Genomic DNA, 20255 nt, shown 5'->3' with positions numbered 1-20255 from the left:
CTATTTTAATTAGGCTTTTAATACATCATGAATTGGACTAAGCAACCACACACACCCCACAGTATATCCATCCTGATTATGTTGATTGTAGGAGTGTTGTGTACTTGAGATAATTGTCTGCTTGTATCTAAGCCCACAAAAACACTTCAGACACAAACTAACATTCATCAGCGTTCAGACTATGGATTTGGAGTGCTGCAGGTTTCTCAATGAGGTCTGGTTGGGTATTATGATGAGCCTCAGCTTTCTAAAGCTTGGCAAAGACCAACGGTGTAGAGATAGTGGAATATTGAATTAACCTGATGCTGCTAAACGTTTTATGCTAAAGGTTTCAAAAGTTTCCTCCATTAAAAATGTGCCTGCCCACACTGGCCACAAATATGTGGTCCTCTGCTTCATGAAACACATGGCCACCCCTACTTGAAATCATTACAACCACTTACGCTATACAGAAGGTGACTGCAACATTTTGAGTTTTGAGGGAAATTAGCTTATTATACATTCTTAATTTCTGTTACACTCACTTCTCATCCTCAGAACTATGGTAAGTTCTCAGAAATCTAAGAAAACACACATACACAGACACACAACTTTGTTTTCATGGCCAATGGAAACTTCTGGGTATTAAAGTGCATGTTAACCTCTGTTTCATATGCCTGTATGTAATGCAGTCTAAATATTTGGAAAGTGATAAAAGTTTTGTTGTTTTGGCTTGGATTTGAAATGACAGTACCAGTCAAACGTTTGTACACGCCTACTCATTCAAGGGAATTATGCATTATCCATATTCAGACAAGAACAGCTCAAATAAACAAAGAGAAACGCCCATCCATCACTACTTTAAGATCTGGACGCTAGTCAGTTCAGTCAATCCAAGAACCTAGAACATTCCTTTGGCAAAAACTTAAAGTATTATGACGACACTCTCAAGAGGACCAGCACAGGAAAGGAGGACCAAGAGTATCCTCTGCTGCGGAGAAGTTCATTGGAGCTACCAGCTTCAGAAATCAGCAATTAACTGCACCTCAGATTGCAGCCCAGAGTTAAACTTAACAGACACCTCTCAACTGTTCAGAGGATACTGCATGAATCAGGCCTTCATGGTTGAATTGCTGCAAAGAAACCCACTATTGAAGAAAACCAATAATAAGAGACTTACAGTGAGGGAGGTGTTTTTTTAAAATCCCCTGCTGATTTTGTACGTTTGGCCACTGACAAAGAAATGATTAGTCTGTAATTTTAATGGTAGGTTTATTTCAACAGTGAGAGACAGAATGACAAAAACAAAAAATGTATACATTGGTTTGCATTTTAATGAGTGAAATAAGTATTTGATCCCCTCTCAATCAGAAAGATTTCTGGCTCCCAGGTGTCTTTTATACAGGTCACGAGCTGAGATAAGGACCACACTCTTAAAGGGAGTGCTCCTAATATCACCTTGTTACCTGTATAAAAGACTCCTGTCCACAGAAGCAATCAAATAATCAGATTCCAAACTCTCCACCATGGCCAAGACCAAAGATTGTAGACATACAATCTACAAGCCTGGAATGGCCTACAGGACCATCGCCAAGCAGCTTGGTGAGAAGGTGACAACAGTTGGGGTGATTATTCGCAAATGGAAGAAACACAAAAGAACTGTCAATCTCCCTTGGTCTGGAGCTCCATGCAAGATCTCACCTCGTGGAGTTGCAATGATCATGAGAACGGCAATCAGCCCAGAACTACACGGGAGGATCTTGTCAATGATCTCAAGGCTGCTCGGACCATAGTCACCAAGACAACAATTGGAAACACACTACACTGTGAAGGACTGAAATGCTGCAGCGCCCACAAGTTTCCCCTGCTCAAGAAAGCACATGTACAGGCCTGTGTGAAGTTGCCAATGAACATCTGAATGATTCAGGGCAGAACTGGGTGAAGGTGTTGTGGTCAGATGAGATGAAAATCGATCTCTTTGGCATCAACTCAATTCACTGTGTTTGGAGGAGGAGGAATGCTGCCTTTGACCCCAAGAACACCATCCCCATCGTCAAACATGGAGGTGGAAACATACTTTGGGGATTTTTTTCTGCTAAGGGCACAGGACAACTTTACCGCATCAAAAGGACGATGGACGGGGCCATGTACCATAAAACCTTGGGTGAGAACCTCCTTCCCTCAGCCAGGGCATTGAAAATAGGTTGTGGATTGGTATTCCAGCATGACAAATGACCCAAAACACACAGCCAAGGCAACTCAAGAAGAAGCACATTAAGGTCCTGGAGTGGCCTAGCCAGTCTCCTGCCCTTAATCCCATAGAAAATCTGTGGAGGGATCTGAAGAGTAGCCAAACGTCAGCCTCGAAACCTTAATGACTTGAAGATCTGCAAAGAGGAGTGGGACAAAATCCCTCCTGAGATGTGTGCAAACCTGTTGGCCAACTACAAGAGATGCCAACAAGGGTTTTGCCACCAAGTACAAAGTCTTGTTTTGCAGAGGGGTTTATAAAAATGTCCCTTACTGTTCAAATAAATATTACATTAAAATTATAGACTGATAATTTCTTTGTCAGTGGGCAAACATACAAAATCAGCAGGGGATCAAATAATTTTCCCCCTCACTGTACTTGGGCAAAGAAACATGTTAAATGGACATTAGACTGGTGTAAATATGTCTTATGGTCTGAGCCCAAATTTGAGATTTTTGGTTCAAACCACTGTGTCTTTGTGGGTGGGTTCCCGGCGCCACTTTTAAGAATCTAAAATATAAATGTATTTTGATTTAACACTTTTTGGGGTTTCTACATGATTCCATATGTATTCTTTCATAGTTTTGACTGTCATTATTATTATTCTTTGTGGAAAATATTCAAAGGTATTTCATTATTTTTACTGAGTGGTCAAAACGTTTGACTGGTATTGTAAATAAAAAAGAGTTTGAAGTGCCGACTGTCAGCTTTTAAGGTAATTAACCTCCATAAACCGTTGTTTATTTAGGCAACATTAAACAGTACAGTAAATATTTAAACTTATAAAAGTAAATATACCTGCAACGTGCCAGTGAGATTCAAAGCCCATACAATCACAGATGCTGGCTTTTGAATTGTGTGCTGATAACAAGCTGGATGATCCATCTCCACTCTAGTCCATCTCTAGTCCCGAGGACGCAGCGTCCATGATTCCCAAAAATAATATACAATTTTGATTTGACAGACCACAGGATAGTTTTCCACTTCGCCTCAGTCCATCTTTAATGAGCTTGGAGCTTTCTGAATCTTGTTAATACATGATTTCTTCTTTTCATGGTGGAGTTTAACTTGTTTTTGTGGATGCAGTGACATACTGTGTTCATAGACAATGGTTTTCAGAAGTGTTCTTGAGCCCATGCAGTGATGTCCACTACTGAATCGTTAATGTTTTTATTGCTGGGGGCCCAAAGATAATAGCCATCCAATACTGATTTTCAGCCTTGTCCCTTGCATACAGAGATTGTTCCAGATTCTCTGAATCTTTTAATGATTTTATGTACAGTACATGATGAGATCCCCAACCTCTGGAACTTTACATTGAGAAATGTTATTAGACATCAATATCTTCGGGGAAGGCTTTCCACATGATTTTGGAGTGTGTCCGTGGGAATTTGTGCCCATTCAGCCAAAAGAGCATGTGAGGTCAGGCATTGATGCTGGAAAAGAAGGCCTGACATGCAATCGCCATTCCAATTCATTCCAAATGTGTTCAATTGGGTTGAGGTCTGGGATCTGTGTCAGGGATCTGAGTTCCTCCAAACCAACCTCGTCAAATCTTATCTTTATTGACACTGCTTTGTGCACAGGGACACAGTCATGCAGGAGCAGTTCCCCAAACTGTTGCCACAAAGTTGCAAGCACCCAATTGACTAAAATGTCTTTGCATCCTGTAGCATTAACATGACTCTTGAGCATTAACATGAACTCAGGGTCCTAGCCCAAACCCTAAAATACAGCCCCAGACCAGTATCCTTCCTCCACCAAAATTTACAGTAGGCACTATGCATTCCAGTAGGTAGGGTTCTTCTGGCATCTACCACACCTTAAATCATCCATCAGACTGACATCCATCAGATTCCAGAGAACATGTTTGCACAGCTCTTAAGTCCAGTGGTGGCGTGCTTTACACCACCCAAACAACGCTTGTCACTGCACATGTTGATGTGGGGCTTACATCCAGCTGCTCGGCCATGGAAACCCATTTGGTGAAGCTCCCAACGCACAGTACTTGTACTGATGCTGCTTCAAGAGGCAGTTTGGAACTCTGTGGTCAATGACGCAACAGATGACATGTGATTTGTACACGCTTTAGCACATGGCAAACCTGTTCTGTGAGGATGCGTGGTCTACCACATCATGGCTGGGCTGTTGTTGCTCCTAAGGCTTCCACTTCACAATTAAATCACTTAAAGGTGGCAGATCTAGTAGTATTTCACACAGACCTTCTGGCAAAGTTGGAATCATATGACAATATGCCCCAATGTACTGCCAGTGTTTGTCTATGGAGATTTAATGGCTATGTGCCCGATTTTATGCACCTGTGAGCAATAGGTGTTTCTGAAACAATTGAACATAATAATAAGTGGAGCTGTCCACATACATTTGGCCATATAGCATACCAGAACAGCGCTTATACATCCTGGGGTTTTGTATTCACTTACATTTTTTTTGTTTCCAGCAAAAGAGAATTCAGTTCCCAGGCCTCAGTAATGAAAAATTAACTGGGCTAGCTTCTAAGTTTATAAGTGGTATGCAAACCGCTGTTTTTGCTATAGCTAGCAGCCAATGATGGTAGCTGGAGAACAGCCCTGACCCGTCAAGGCTTGGACTCCACTGGACCTCAGAAGGTGTGCTGTGGTATCTGGCACCAAGACATTAGCAGCAGATGCTATAAATCCTGTAAGTTGTGAGGTGGGGCCTCCATGGATCAGACATGTTTGTCCAGCATATGCTCGACTGGATTGAGATCTGGGGAATTTGGAGGCCAAGTCAACACCTTGACCTCGTTTTGTTTGTCAAAACATTCCTGAATCATTTTTGTTTGGTGGCAAGGGTATATTATCCTGCTGAAAGAGGCCAATGCCATCAGGAAATACCGTTGCCAAAAGGGTGCTCGTGGTCTGCAACAATACTTAGGTAGGTTGTACTTGTCAAAGTTACATCCACATGAATGGCAGAACCAAAGGCTCCCCACGTGCATCAATTAGCCTTGGCCACCTATGAGCCTTTTGCCGGTTCACTGCATTTACTTTGTTGGACCACATTTGATAGGTACTGACCACTGCAGACCGGTAACACCCCACAAGGGCTGCAGTTTTGGAGATGCTCTGACCCAGTCGTCTAGCCATCACAATTAGGCCCTTGTCAAAGTCGCTCAGATCCTTATGCTTGCCCAATTTTCCGGCTTCTAACACATCAACATTGAGGACAGAATGTTCACTTGCTGCCTAATATATCCCAACTACTGATTGGTGCCATGATAACGAGATTATCAGTGTTATTCAACTCACCTGTCAGTGGTCATCATGTTATGGCTAAACAGTATATACAGCTCTGGAAAAAATTAAGAGACCACTGCAAAATTATCAGATTCTCTGGTTTTACTATTCATAGGTATGTGTTTGAGTGAAATTAACAGTTTTGTTTTATTCTATAAACTACTAAAAACATTACTCCCAAATTTCAAATAAAAATATCATTTTGAGTATTTATTTGTAGAAAATAGGAACTGGTCAAAATAACCAAAACAATATGCATTGTTTTCAGACCTCAAATATATTATTGTTTTCAACAACAAAATACTAATGTTTTACCTTAGGAAAAGTTCAGAAATCAATATTTGGTGGAATAACCCTGATTTTTTATCACAGCTTTCATGCGTCTTGGTATGCTCTCCACCAGTCTGTCACATTGCTGTTGGGTGACTTGATCCTCTTGATCAAATTCCAGAGGTTTTCAATGGGGTTCAGGTTTGGAGATTGGGCTGGCCATGACAGGGTCTTGATCTGGTGGTCCTCCATCCACACCTTGATTGACCTGGCTGTGTGGCATGGAGCGTTGTCCTGCTGGAAAAACCAATTCTCAGAGCTGGGGTACATTGTCTGAGCAGAAGGAAGCAGGTGTTCTTCCAGGATAACCTTGTACTTGGCTTGATTCATTTGTACTTCACAAAGACAAATCTGCCCGATTCCAGCCTTGCATCCCCAGATCATCACCAATCCTCCACCAAATTTCAAAGTGGGTGCGAGACACTGTGGCTTGTAGGCCTATCCAGGTCTCCATCTAACCATTAGATGACCAGGTGTTGGGCAAAGCTGAAAATGTGACTCGTCAGAGATGAACACCATTCCTCTACAGTCTAATCCTTATGTTCTTTTGCAAACTTCAGCCTGGCTCATCTTTGCCTCTCATTGATGAAAGGCTTTTTTCAAGCTTTGCACGACTTCAGGCCTGCCACTAAGGAGCCTGTTTCGAACCGTCCTCGCCGTGCACTTCACCCCAGCTGCTGTCTGCCATTCTTTTTGTAGGTCACTTGATGTCATCCTACGGTTGTTGAGTGACATTTGAATGAGTTGACAGTCATCTCAGTCAGTGGACAGTCGTTTTCGCCCTCTACCAGTCTGTAGCTTTGTTGTCCCCAATGTCTGTTGCTTGACCTTGTTCTTATGAACCGCCGTCTTTGAAATTTTAAGGATAGAAGCAACCTGAAGCTCACTGTATCCCTCTGCCAGTAAAGCCAGAATTGAACCCTTCTTTTCCTCACTCAAAGCTTTTCATTTAAACTATTTTGTCATACTGAATAGTTATTTTTCTACTCAAATTACCTTGGAGATACTACTTGCACAGTTTTTGACATCCAGCTGGTCCTATTGCAAGAGGATAGTGATTACCACAGCAGTGGTTTTTATACTTTTCCTTGTTAAATTAGATTTGGTTCAGCTAATCACCTAATCAGTGCCTAAAATGAGATGTGCCTGTGTTGGAATTTAACAAACACTTCAGTGGAATGGCTGCCATAAATACATACAGTACAAAAAAATTAGGAGTGGTCTAAATAGTTTTCAGAGCTGTGTATATAACCTAAAGAGATTTCACCCCATGCTTCCTGAAGCCCCTCCCACAAGATGGATTGGCACTTCTTACGTACCATACGGTTAAGCTGCTCCCACAACATCTCAATAAGTTTGAGATCCATTGACTGTGCTGGTCCCTCCATTCTAGACAAAATACCAGCTGATAGCTTCACATCTCAAACTTAGACTTGTCATTCCAAAACACATTTTCCTCGGTCCAATGTCTATGTTCTTTTGCCCAAATTATTTTAGATTTTTTTGGGCCAGTCTGAAATATGGCTTTTTCTTTGGAACTCTGCCTAGAATGCCAGCTTTCCGTTTCTGGCCATTTCTTCATCAATTAAGCAGGTAAAAGGTCTGGAGTTGATTCCTGGTGTGGCCTTGGCATTATTGAAGCTGTTGCTATTAACCCACAACATTCGTTCAAAGGAGCTCTCAATGCAAGTGAAAAAGGGGGCTGGGGCTGTGTAGGCACATACCTGTCAAAGTGCCCATGATAACCCCCTGCTCAAAAGGGTCTCCAATGGGCACATGAGTGTTGGAACTGGACCTTCCAGCAGGGGAAGAAGGTTGATCTGATGAATCGTGTTTTTGTTTACATTACGTGGACAGCTGTGTACGTGTGCACCGTTTACCTGGGGAAGTGATGGCATCAGGATGCACTGTGGGAAGATGACAGGCATGGGGAGGACGTCTTATTGCTCTGGGCAATGTTGTGCCGGAAACCCTGGGTCCGAGCATTCATGTGGATGTCAACTAGACTAGTGACACTTACCTAAGCATTGTTGCTGACCAGGTACATCAACAGCAATGGTATTCCCTGATGGCAGTGGCCTCTTTCAGCAGGATAATGCGCCCTAGTACACTGCACACATGGTAAGTGGTTTGAGGAACATAATGAAGAGTTCATGGTGCTGTCCTGGCCTCTAAATTCCCCAGATCTCAATCCGACCAACAAGTCCCATCCATTCAGGCTCTACCTCGCAACTTACAGGACTTGAAGGATCTGCTGTTAATGTCTTTGTACAAAATACCACCGGACACCTTCAGGGTTCTTGTAGACTAGATGCCTTGGTGGGGTTGGCACTGTTTTGGCGGCACACGGAGGACCAACAATATTAGGCAGGTGGTCATAAGGTTTTGGCTAATCAGGGTGTAGTGCCAGTCAAAAGTTTGGGCATTTTAATAAGATGTCTTTAAGGAACATTATAGGAACAGTCTCTGCTTGGTAGGACATAAAATGTTCCCAGAACTTAAATTTACTAACAACCAATTGAAAACCACTGGGAAAGGTTAACACGCCTGTGCAACATCGCGTGGCGGTCGGGGACAGTGCCTCTGGGATGGCAGACCGGGGTGGTGGTCCCTCTTTTTAAGAAGGGGGACCGGAGGGTATGTTCCAACTATAGAGGGATCACACTTCTCAGCCTCCCCGGGAAAGTCTATGCCAGGGTTCTGGAGAGGAGAATACGGCCGATAGTAGAACCTCGGATTCAGGAGGAACAGTGTGGTTTTCGTCCGGGCCGTGGAACACTGGACCAGCTCTATACCCTCTACGGGGTGTTGGAGGGTTCATGGGAGTTTGCCCAACCAATCCACATGTGTTTTGTGGATTTGGAAAAGGCATTCGACTGTGTCCCTCGCGGCATCTTGTGGAGGGTGCTTGGGGAATATGGGGTCCTGGGTCCTTTGCTAAGGGCTGTCAGGTCCCTGTATAACCGAAGCAGGAGCTTGGTCCGCCGGCAGTAAGTCAGACTTGTTCCCAGTGCATTTTGGACTCTGGCAGGGCTGCCCTTTGTCACCGGTTCTGTTCGTAATTTTTATGGACAGAATTTCTAGGCGCAGCCAGGGGCCGGAGGGTGTCAGGTTTGGGGACCACACAATTTCGCATCTGCTCTTTGCAGATGATGTTGTCGTGTTGGCCCCTTCTAACCAGGACCTTCAGCATGCGCTGGGACGGTTTGCAGCCGAGTGTGAAGCGGTGGGGATGAAAATCAGTACCTCCAAATCCGAGGCCATGGTCCTCAGTCGGAAAAGGGTGGCTTGCCCACTTCAGGTTGGTGGAGAGTTCTTTCCTCAAGTGGAGGAGTTTAAGTATCTAGGGGTCTTGTTCACGAGTGAGGGAAGGATGGAACGGGAGATTGACAGACGGATCGGTGCAGCTTCTGCAGTAATGCAGTCGATGTATCGGTCTGTTGTGGTGAAGAAAGAGCTGAGCCGCAAGGCGAAGATCTCGATTTACCAGTCAATCTACGTTCCTACTCTCACCTATGGTCATGAGCTTTGGGTCATGACCGAAAGGACAAGATCCCGGATACAGGCGGCCGAAATGAGCTTTCTCCGCAGGGTGGCCGGGCGATCCCTTAGAGATAGGGTGAGAAGCTCGGTCACCCGGGAGGAGCTCAGAGTAGAGCCGCTGCTCCTCCACATCGAGAGGGGTCAGCTGAGGTGGCTTGGGCATCTTTTTCAGATGCCTCCGGAACGCCTTCCTGGGAAGGTGTTCCGGTCCTGTCCCACCGGGAGGAGACCCCGGGGAAGACCTAGGACACGCTGGAGGGACTATGTCTCCCGGCTGGCCTGGGAACGCCTCGGTGTCCCCCCGGAAGAGCTAGAGGAAGTGTCTGGGGAGAGGGAAGTCTGGGCATCCCTGCTTAGACTGCTGCCCCCGCGACCCGGCCCCGGATGAAGCGGAAGAAGATGGTATGGTATGGTATGGGAAAGGTTACACAGTTCCCAATTCACCAAAAACTAGGTTATTTTAAATGTTCTTAAACTCATATGATTCTACCTAACCAAAAGGGCAGCATTCCCTAAAGACTCCATTTAAAGGGATGTTTTAGGGTGGGAGGGAAAATACTGCAAGTGTCTACAGCGAGTACGTAGAGACTACAGGTCAATGCATGCTTAAATGAGAACTCTCTCAGGCATTTTGTATTAAAACGTATTTGAAACATACTGCAGATGTATTCTTGTCATGTATGCTTGTATTTATGTAAAACTATACATGGTCCCTTTTAGTTTGTGGAGTGTTATGTATTTTTTTTCTAAACCAAAGAAGATTCCTCAGGGAAAATTACAGGAACTTTCTGTGCAAGGTGGGCTGGGTGAAGTGACTACATAGCGAAGGGCTCCGCAATTGAGCGTGACAAAAAAAAATCTCAGTAACGCTACAGCTAACTGAGAAAAACAATCAAATATTCAACTGAATGTGGTCAGCCCTAATGTATGTTCAAGCAGTATGCTAAATTGATCGTGCTCTTGCTGCAGTTTTATGGGGATGTATTCTTTTCACCTGCTGTTAAGGCAACAGTAGATGATGGGGTTGTACATAGTGGAACTCATGGCCAACCACATCACCGACAGGTAGACCTGCTGGATGGACTTCCACTTATTCAGGGCCTTGATGAGGCCGGTCACGATGAAGTAAACATGGTACGGCAGCCAGCAGAGAGCGAAGGTCACCACCACGATGATCATCATCTTAACCACCTGGAAAAGAGAGACGGATTGAGGGAGAAAGAGGGAGAAAGTAAGGGAGTAGGGGAAAAATGGGTGGGAGAGAGGGACAAACTTATACTGTAAAAACTCAATGCTCTTTTTGTCCTAAAGGGATAGTTCAATCTAGATTCATATTTAAGTGAAATTCTGGTTACCCTGAGTTGTTCTTTAAGGCCTATTAAACTATTCAAACTAAAAATTATAATCTTCTGCTCTAGCATCAACTTTTTTGACTACATACTAATTTGATGACTTCAAACAGACAGTATGGAGCAATTTACTGTAAACACCATACACAGCCTCAGTTATTCGGCAATGCTCTCATTGGTAGCTTGGAAACTTTCTAACAATATTTTGTGGAATACAACCGTAACAGGTTCTTTGAGGTAAACAACACCACTAGTCTTACAATCCAGCATTTGTGGCTTGGGATGCACAGATGTGAATGTTTTGTTGTGGGCCTTCAAGAACAACTCAGGATAAGTGGAATTTCACCCAAACATGAATCTAGTTCATACTATCCCTTTAAGAGGGGTTTTTATTACTGTTAAATGTGCCACACCTTTCTGGAGAGGGAGAAAAAAAGAGAGAAAAAAGGAAGAAGAAACAATGAACGAAATAGAGAAATGGAAAGTATCACAGACAACTTTGTATGTATTTCTGAAACAAAGCCACAAACCCAGGAATACAGTAGCAAGAAGGAAACAAGACATATGTTAATCCAAAGGGCTCCATGTCTCCACAATTGTCACAAGGCGAGCAATGATATTGAAGTCTGTCACAGTCTATCAGACTCACACTGGTCAGTCAGCAGAGGAAAAAAAGCTGTCAGAACATCACACCATCTAGTATTGGGTGAATAATGAAACACCATAGTGTTGTAAGAAATCAAAGACCAAAGGCACAAATGAGCAGAGGGTAGAGATCCCAACAAGGCTGGGAGAGACTAAAGAAGGTCAGCTTCTAATTTAAGTTGGCTACTGTAGTTGGAAGCTGCTACAAAAAATAAACTGTCAAATTGGCAAAACCTCTCAATTATATTTCCCTGGCTACTTCAAAAGACAATAAGGGACATTACTGCTAGTCAATGGTCATTTCATTGTATATTACAAGCAGGGACGCCGACAGGAATGACAGGGCCCAGGACAGAATTTAACATTTTGGACCCAAACAATGAGCCAAAAAATGTGCCATAGTCATGAACATTTTATTGTGTAATGTTTTCATTCATAACTAGGCCACATTCAAATTCCTTTGTTTTCAACACATGTAATTAATTATGTCACATCTTTTCAATTCATAACCCACTCAGTCCCAATAAACCATTTTCTGAACTGCTACACATATTTAGATGTTCTCTTTTAGATTTGTCCTTTCATTTCTGTGCACCTAGTTTTGGTTGCATGGTGGCAATGTTTCAGCCAGATAGCTACAGCACTATAGTTAGACACATTTATTGGTTACATAAAAAAAAAAAAGCTCCACTATGTAAGATCTTTTCAGCAAAAAAAACAATTACAGCATTTTGCATTTACTGATCTGTCAGAAAGCGATTCTGCACCAATGCACGATAGAGAATCACGTTCCAAATAAAAAAATGAAAAATTGAATTACCTGTTCCAAAAAAAGCCGTAACTCAGAGTTCGACAACATGCTTCTTAGGCTTGCTAATGTTAGCTTAGGGTTTCTGGTAGCTAGCTACAGAGAGTTGGTCTAAGCCTTCTTTCGCTTTACTATTTTTGTAGTGTATGCTGTAGTAGACAAAGGAGGAACTGACGGTGTGTCATCCTGATCTCAAGCTGCCATTATAGTTTCTTAAAGTAAGAAAACTTCGCCCCTTATGGCATAGTTATGCTATATATCAGTGGTTCCCAACCAGGGGTACTAGGACCCCTGGGGGTACTTGGCCTCTGCACAGGGGGTACTTGAAAACACTCATGACACCATAGACTTACTAGTGATATTAACATGAGGGGGTACTTCAGAGGTACTGAAAGCAGTGCAAAAATATTTTGGGGGTACAGTAACTGAAAAAGGTTGGGAGACACTGCTATATATAATATCATCCAGGTAAAATAAACCAAGGAGGAAAGCCTGCCTCGCAGGAGACGATTGTCTGGGAAGTAGCTGCATGGTCCAAAAATGATAAAACTACATTCCACCGGCACTTTCTTTCTTTCTTTTTTCTTTTTTTTCAGAATAAACAAAGTTATGTTGGCACTGGTGTTTAGGGTATCACCCTGATTGGCTGTTGGTTTTAGGGTATCACCCTGATTGGCTGTTGGTGTTAGGGTATCATTGATAGCCTGTTGGTAGAACAAACCCTTTTTACATAAAAGGGTTTAATCATAATGCTTTATAAAAAAACAGCAGAGTAAAAAACATAAATCCCTTCATCAATGCAATTCTTCTGTATAAAAACTGTTAACCTTCTCGACAGTACTGAATACAACACTGACTGACAAATTAATAATTATATGTAAGCCAACCAAATGGCCCCCCCCCCCCGGGCCTGGTCCCGGGCAACATTCACGGTTGTCCCCCCCTGTCAGCGTCACTGATTACAAGTTGAAATACACAGCAAGGAGACATTTCAGTGTACATTGTTTTGTTTTTCTGTGTTGGCGTTTAAAATGGTGGCAACCAATTAATGAGAAACAAAAACAATATTAAAATGTTACTTTGACAGGCAGTTCTGGCTTCATATTTTGTCTGCAGTCACAAGCTCCATCACACACAGTATGTTATTTATTTCTAACTTTATCTTTGATTAGCATGTATATACACCGATCAGCCATAACATTATGACCACTGACAGGTGAAGTTAATAACACTGATAATCCCGTTATCATCGCACCTGTCAGTGGGTGGGATATATTTGGCAGCAAGTGAACATTCTGTCCTCAAAGTTGATGGGTTAGAAGCAGGGAAAATGGGCAACCATAAGGATCTGAGTGACTCTGACAAGGGCCAAATAGTTATGGATAAACAACTGGGTCAGAGCATCTCCAAATCTGTAACCCTTGTGGGTTGTTCCCGGTCTGCAGTGGTCAGTATATATCAAAAGTGGTCCAATGAAGGAAAAGCGGTGAAACGGTGACAGTGTCATGGGTGGCCAAGACTCATTGATGCACGTGGTGAGCGAATGCTAGTCTGTATGGTCCGATCCAACAGACTACTGTTGCTCAAATTATTGTAGTGCTGGTACTAATAGAAAAGTGTCAAAACACACAGTGCATTGCAATTTGTTTGCGTATGGGGCTGCGTATGGGGCTGCGTAGCTCCCAACAGTAGCTCCCAACTTAATGATTTATGAGAAATTATGAAAAACTACCAATCAATCAAATGTATTTATAAAGCCCTTTTTACAACAGCAGTTGTCACAAAGTGCTTTACAGAAACACCCGGCCTTAAACCCCAAAGAGCAAACAACAGTAGTGTTGGATTTCAGTGGCTAGGAAAAACTCCCTAAGAAGGCCGAAATTTAGGAAGAAACCTAGAGAGGACCCAGGCTCAGAGGGGTGACCAGTCCTCTTCTGGCTGTGCCGGGTGAGATATTAAGAGTCCAATTAGAATAATAAATACATTTCTCTGGGCTAAATCCAGAGTCTATTTGATTCTAGACTAGGTCAAAAGTATGACCAGATGGACAAGGACAGGGACAGCAACGGGCCCCCCAAACCAGGTACTCCGCAGGTGTGGACCAGGACCTCATCTCCTCCTAAAATGTAAAACTGGAGGAGACTTGAGAAAAGTTAGAAAGTGCATTCCTCATATCCCCCAGCACAATAAAATAGCAGTGTAACACCTTGGAACTGAGACAGGGGGGGGGTCCGGCGACATTGTGGTCCTACCCGGGGGAGGCCCCGGACAGGGCCCAAAAGGCAGGAAATCAATCCACCCACATTGCCAGGCATCAACCAAAGGGACACCCACCAACCGCAACCCCCCTTAAAGAGGGCAGAGTATTGCCAGCAGCGTACAGCCCAATTGCACAAGTGCGCAACAACAAGACAACAACAAGCCAGTGACTCTTCCCCCGAAAGGCATTGGAGGGAGGGCATCCCAGTGGTGACGAGAGCCCACCTGGCAAGACAGCAAGGGTGGACAGTATCAAGTCTACTGGTCACCTTCATGCCCCCGGGCCAGGCTACACCTAATTATAAACCATGCTGTAGAGATGTGTTTTAGTAGACACTTGAAAGTTTGCACTGAGTTTGCATTTCTAACCTTAATTGGCAGATCATTCTACAGTAGTGGATCTCTATGAGAAAAGGCCCTGCCGCCAGCTGTTTGTTTAGAAATTCTAGGTACAATTAAGAGGCCTGCATCTTGCAATCGTAGGTTACGTGTAGGTATGTAGGGCTGGATCACTTCAGCAAGGTAATTAGGAGCAAGTCCATGTATTGATTTATAGGTTAAGAGTAAAACCTTAAAATCAGCCCTAACCCTAACAGGCAGCCAGTGTAAGGACGCTAGGACAGGAGTAATGTGTTCAAATGTTTTTGTTCTAGTTAGGATTCTAGCATCCGTGTGCAGCACTAATTGGAGTTTATTTATTAATTTGTCTGGATAACCAGAGAGAAGAGCATTGCAGTAATATAGTCTAGAAGTAACGAAAGCATGGATTAATTTTTCTGCATCAGTTTTTGATAGAAAGTTTCTAATTTTTGCAATGTTTCAAAGAAGAAAATAAGCACCTCTTGAGACATATTTTAAATGTTCTTCAAAGGAGAGGTCAGGGTCAAGGGTAACGGCAAGGTTTTTTACAGTTTTTTGGGATACGACCATGCAGCCATCGAGGTTCACAGTGAGATCTGCTAACAACGCTCTTTGTTTTTTGGGTCCTAAAAGGAGCATTTCTGTTTTATTTGAGTTTAAGAGCAAGAAATTCTCTGTCATCCACTTCCTAATATCTGAAACGCATGCTTCCAAAATAGCTAATTTAGGGGCTTCTCCATGCTTCATTGAAATATATAACTGTGTGTCATCAGCATAACAGTAAAAGTTAATATTGTGATTTCGGATTACATCGCCCAGAGGGAGCATGTATAGTGAGAAGAATAATGGGCCCAGAACCGAGCCTTGAGGAACTCCAAAGCATACCTTTGACTTGTCAGAGGATATGCCATCCACACTAACAAACTGATATCTTTCAGATAAATACGATTTAAACCAGGCTAGAACATGTCCACGTAGCCCAATATTGGTTTCCAGTCTCTCTAAGAGAAGGGAGTGATCAATAGTGTCAAAAGCAGCACTAAGATCAAGAAGCAACAGGACGGATGCGGAACCTTTGTCTGAGGCCATTAGAAGGTCATTAGTTACCTTCACGAGTGCAGTCTCAGTACTATGATGAGATCTAAAACCGGACTGGAATATTTCATAAATGTTTTTTGTCTTTAGGAAGGTATTCAGTTGTTGGGAAACACATTTTTCAAAGATTTTTGAGAGGAACGGGAGGTTCGATATTGGCCTATGATTGTTTAATATGTCGGGATCTAGATTAGATTTTTTTAGAAGAGGCTTAATTTCCGCAATTTTTTGTGAGTTTGGTATGCATCCGGAGGAAAGGGAGCAATTTATTATGTTCAGCATTGGCTGACCTAGCACAGGAAATAACTCCTTAAGTAATGTTGTAGGAATCGGGTCTAGCTGAGAGTTTGTGGGTTTAGAACTCATTACAGATTTTGTAAATGTGTCGAGCGATACGGTATCAAAAAATTCAAGTGTCCCCATTGACACCTGGTCAGGGAGGTTCAGGACATTTTTTGGACAATTGAGATTTTGAGGACCATAATTATTTAAGGAGTCAGTTATTTGTTTTCTAATGGTGACGATCTTTTCATCAAAGTAGTTCATGTATTCATTACAACTAAAGTGAAGACCCACTTCACTTGCTAAGCTTTGCAACCTCAATCAGGTTGGAGAAATAAGCTGATCGAGCAGATGTGAGTGATTTTCGGTATTGTACTGTACTGTCTATCCAGGCTAGTCTAAATACTTCCAACTTGGTGGAGCGCCACTTTCATGCTCTAGTATTGTCTGTGTACCAGGGAGCAAGTTTCTTGTTGCATATTTCTTTAGTTTTTAGTGGTGCAACTGTGTCTAATGTATTTCGCAGTGTTGAGTTTAGATCCTGAGTCAATTATGGGTTCAAAGGATTTTTGAAGAGGATCATTGGACTTTTCCATATGAATATTGAAATCGCCAAAAATTTGGGGTTGCACGAGGGATATGATCACTAGTATAACCAGGAGAGGCCTCATTTAAGGCAGTGAATTCATTAGGCTTTAGGCACGTTTCACATAAACCAATAACATAGTTTATGGTCAGAGATTAATTCATTTACGGCCACTGCCTTTGGAGCAAGGGATCTAACATTTAGGAGTCCCAATTTGAGATGCGAGGTAATACAGTCATTTTTATTTGTGACCGAGGCGGAGGAAGGCTTTATCTTAATAAGGTTGTTTTTGTTAGCACTACCTTGTTGAACTTTTCTCAGCCAGGAAAGAGTCACAGTGGCAATAGGTAAAGCTGTATGAACTACTCTGGCTATGCTATCGACAGACTCCATTATGCTAGCAGGCTGGCTAACAGCCTGCGGCCTGACCTGCACCCTATCTCATGTTAAGGCTATAGGAGTGAGACTCCTGTCAATGTTCCTAGATAAAAGAAGAGCACCACTCCAGCTAGGATGGAGTCTGTAGCACCTCAGCAGATCAGGCCTGGCCCTATTTCTGGGAGAGTCCAAAAAAGAAAGCCAGTTATCTACAAACTCTACCTCCTGCGACCGGCAGAACTCTGTTTTCAGCCATCAATTGAGTTGCGCAAGTCTGCTGTAGAGCTCGTCACCACCCCTAGCTGGGAGGGGGCCAGAGACAATTACTCAATGCCGACACATCTTTCTAGCCTCGGGTGTTCAGGGGTGAGTAGTTCCGTTAATTATTCCAAAAAGAGTCCCGGTGTAGTAAAGTTGGGTAAGAGGTCAACAGATAAAAATATTGCGTTGGTAAAACTCTTGAAATAGAATTTTGACCAATTAGTTTATATAGAGTAAATTCAAGCCAGGTAGGTAACAGCAGGCAGCATACAGCACGTCAACAATCCCACAATGCAGTTCATCCCACAATGACTTATTTTAGGACACAACATTTTTGGCATAAGAGTACTTCACAAAGTGTTTTAGTGCTAAAACCAGCTCCTAAATCTATGAAACAGTTTGGTCAATAGAACTCCTAAGTCACTAAGACCAAATCATAAAAACTCCTAAAATGGCAAAAATCCGCCTCATAATCAGGTAAACATCTTAGAAACATTTAATGATACTGAGCTTTTAAAAATGTATCGCCTTAGTCACAAGGGTAATTGATCATAGGTATGCAGTCACTTCACCAACAAACAGAAACAACCCAATAACATTGGACATCAAGGTTCTGAAAACTCTGTGCTACATGGCCACAGGGAAAATGCAGCAATGCAGCACAGACAAAGTACATATCTTTCAGTAGATTAAATCAAACCATAAATGCCCTCTCAAGACCCCACATTGTCTGACAAATCATTTGGTTTCCAAATACAAAGAAACAAATCTGATTTCCCGGCCATAGCTGGACCACCCAGTGTAGTTGGTGCTATATATGGGACACATTATTGCACCATCAAAAGATGTTTGTTTATGAGCTGCCAGAAATGTAAGAGGCAAACAATTAGCTGAACATTTCTTGACCAGTCAGTACATCATTCTTGGTTTAATGTTTAATCAGGGACACTTTGTCTATATGTTAATTTGAGTACTTTTATTTCAATATGACTACTAGATACATCCTTCTACAGCAGTGTTTCCCAATCCTGGTCTAGGACCCAAAGGGTTGCACGTTTTTGTTTTTACCCTACCACTTACACACCATATTTATTTATTATGAAAATCTATATCATTATGTTACAGTAATGTCGCATTGGTGCTTCACAAAAACACCAGTGTTGTACCAGTGAATTATGGTTACACTACACTACTGGCCATACCATGATTTGAAGCCTACAGTCTTGTTCTTTTCTTCTAAGATAGTTCTGACAAAGCCTGGAGGTTTGTTTTGGGTCATGATCTTGATGTAGGATGAACCCCTGACCAATTACAAGTGTACACCAGAGGGTTTTGCTTGGCACTCGTCTGCCACTCACTTTTTGTAAGTCACTGACTCTGGATTCAGCAACAGACCCATATCACCACACTTCCTCCTCCATGTTTGACAGTTGGTGTCATACACTGAGGAATCCTCCACTCGCCTACTCGGTGGCGTACACCAACCTTGCGTGATGAACCGAAAATGTGTGGTACTTGAAGCTGTTATCCTGTGAGCTGCCTTTCATGCAAGCTGTTGACTCTCAGAAACTTGTTTTCTGATTATGTTGTGACTTTGGGTCTGCCAGACCTCTTGCTGTGTGAGTTTTCTCCAGTTTCACTAACGCCTTGGCTTACCTTGCAATTGCTCTAAAGGAAAGAGCTACACTTTTGAGGGTTAAGTATGTCTTGTCGTCGTTTGTTAATTGCCCTTTTCTCGCCATTATGACAGCAATATATTACTTCTTGCAGTAAAATACTGTCCAAATAATGCTTAACAGGGTTTATTAACAGTCTGTTCCAACACTGTTTTTATACAGACAGAGGGTTTGATGTCCCAAAAAAAGTTTGTACACCAGTAGGCATTTTTTGCAACAACTTTCAAGGCTTAATTTACTTCCATTGCAGAAAAAATGCTTTAAGTTGTTAACTCAATACTAAAAAATACAAAATGTGCTCTGAAATGTACAACCCTATTTCAAAAAAGTGGGGATGCTGCGTAAAATGTACATAAGAACAGAATGCAATGATGTGCAAATAATTTAAACCATATATTTATTAGAAAATATGACAAAGACAACATACAAAATGTTGAAACTGAGACATTTTACGGGTTCTTGAAAAATATATGCCCACTTTGAATTTGATGCCAGCAACACATTTCAAAAAAGTTGGGACAGAGGCAACATAAAACTGGAAGGCAGATGGAATCGTCAGGTATTGTCTTGATCTCCACTCTGCCCCCCCACACTGTCCTTGTCCATCTGGTCAGGCTTCTGAGCTGGAATACGTTTTATAGACTCTGGGCACAGCCCACGTGTATTTTTTTATTATTACAACTTAAAATGTTCAACTTAAAGTACTCTTAAAGGCAGGTTGTTTTGTAAAAGCGCTGTGACAACTGCTGATGTAAAAAAGGCTTTATAAATACATTTGATTGATTGACTGGAAAAGTTGTGTAATGCTAAGAAACTAAACCTGGTGGAATATCACACAACTAATTAGGTCAATTGGCAACAGGTCAGTTACATTAATGGGTTATAAAAACTTCTAAAACATTCCAGAGAGGACGGGCCTGTCAGAAATGAGGATGGGTTCACCACTCTGTGAAAGACCGCTCAGGCAAAGAGTGCCACAATTTAAGATCAATGTCAGATGGGCCTCCAACTCTTTTCAGTAGTTCCTGGTCATTTCTTGGCCTCACCTTCAAATATATTTTTTTTTATACAATATACATTTCAGTGCTTTTGCTGTGCATGCTATGAACTACTCACAGAGCCTTACTGTAGTAGATAATGATACCAAAATAAAAGTGACAACCTTTTTGCTGCTT

At 42.4% G+C, this 20255-nt stretch overlaps 1 protein-coding gene across 2 annotated transcripts in view; it reads right to left on the bottom strand.

Annotated features, from left to right (window-relative positions):
- tacr3a (tachykinin receptor 3a) overlaps positions 1 to 20255 on the bottom strand; it is a 119271-nt gene that overhangs the window by 4540 nt on the left and 94476 nt on the right. The window contains exon 4 of one of the 2 annotated variants that reach the window (XM_010899680.4): positions 10376 to 10572. In XM_010899680.4, the coding sequence (XP_010897982.2) occupies positions 10376 to 10572 (197 nt within the window). Of the gene's footprint in view, positions 1 to 9932; positions 10573 to 20255 lie in introns of those variants that run through there. The other variant, XM_029118465.2, reaches the window with a different exon arrangement.

This window comes from Esox lucius, chromosome 25, assembly GCF_011004845.1.
Source record: "Esox lucius isolate fEsoLuc1 chromosome 25, fEsoLuc1.pri, whole genome shotgun sequence".
In the NCBI taxonomy this organism is placed as follows: Eukaryota; Metazoa; Chordata; class Actinopteri; order Esociformes; family Esocidae; genus Esox; species Esox lucius.
Note: the sequence above shows the minus strand (reverse complement) of the source record. Positions and strands in the feature narration are given on the sequence as shown.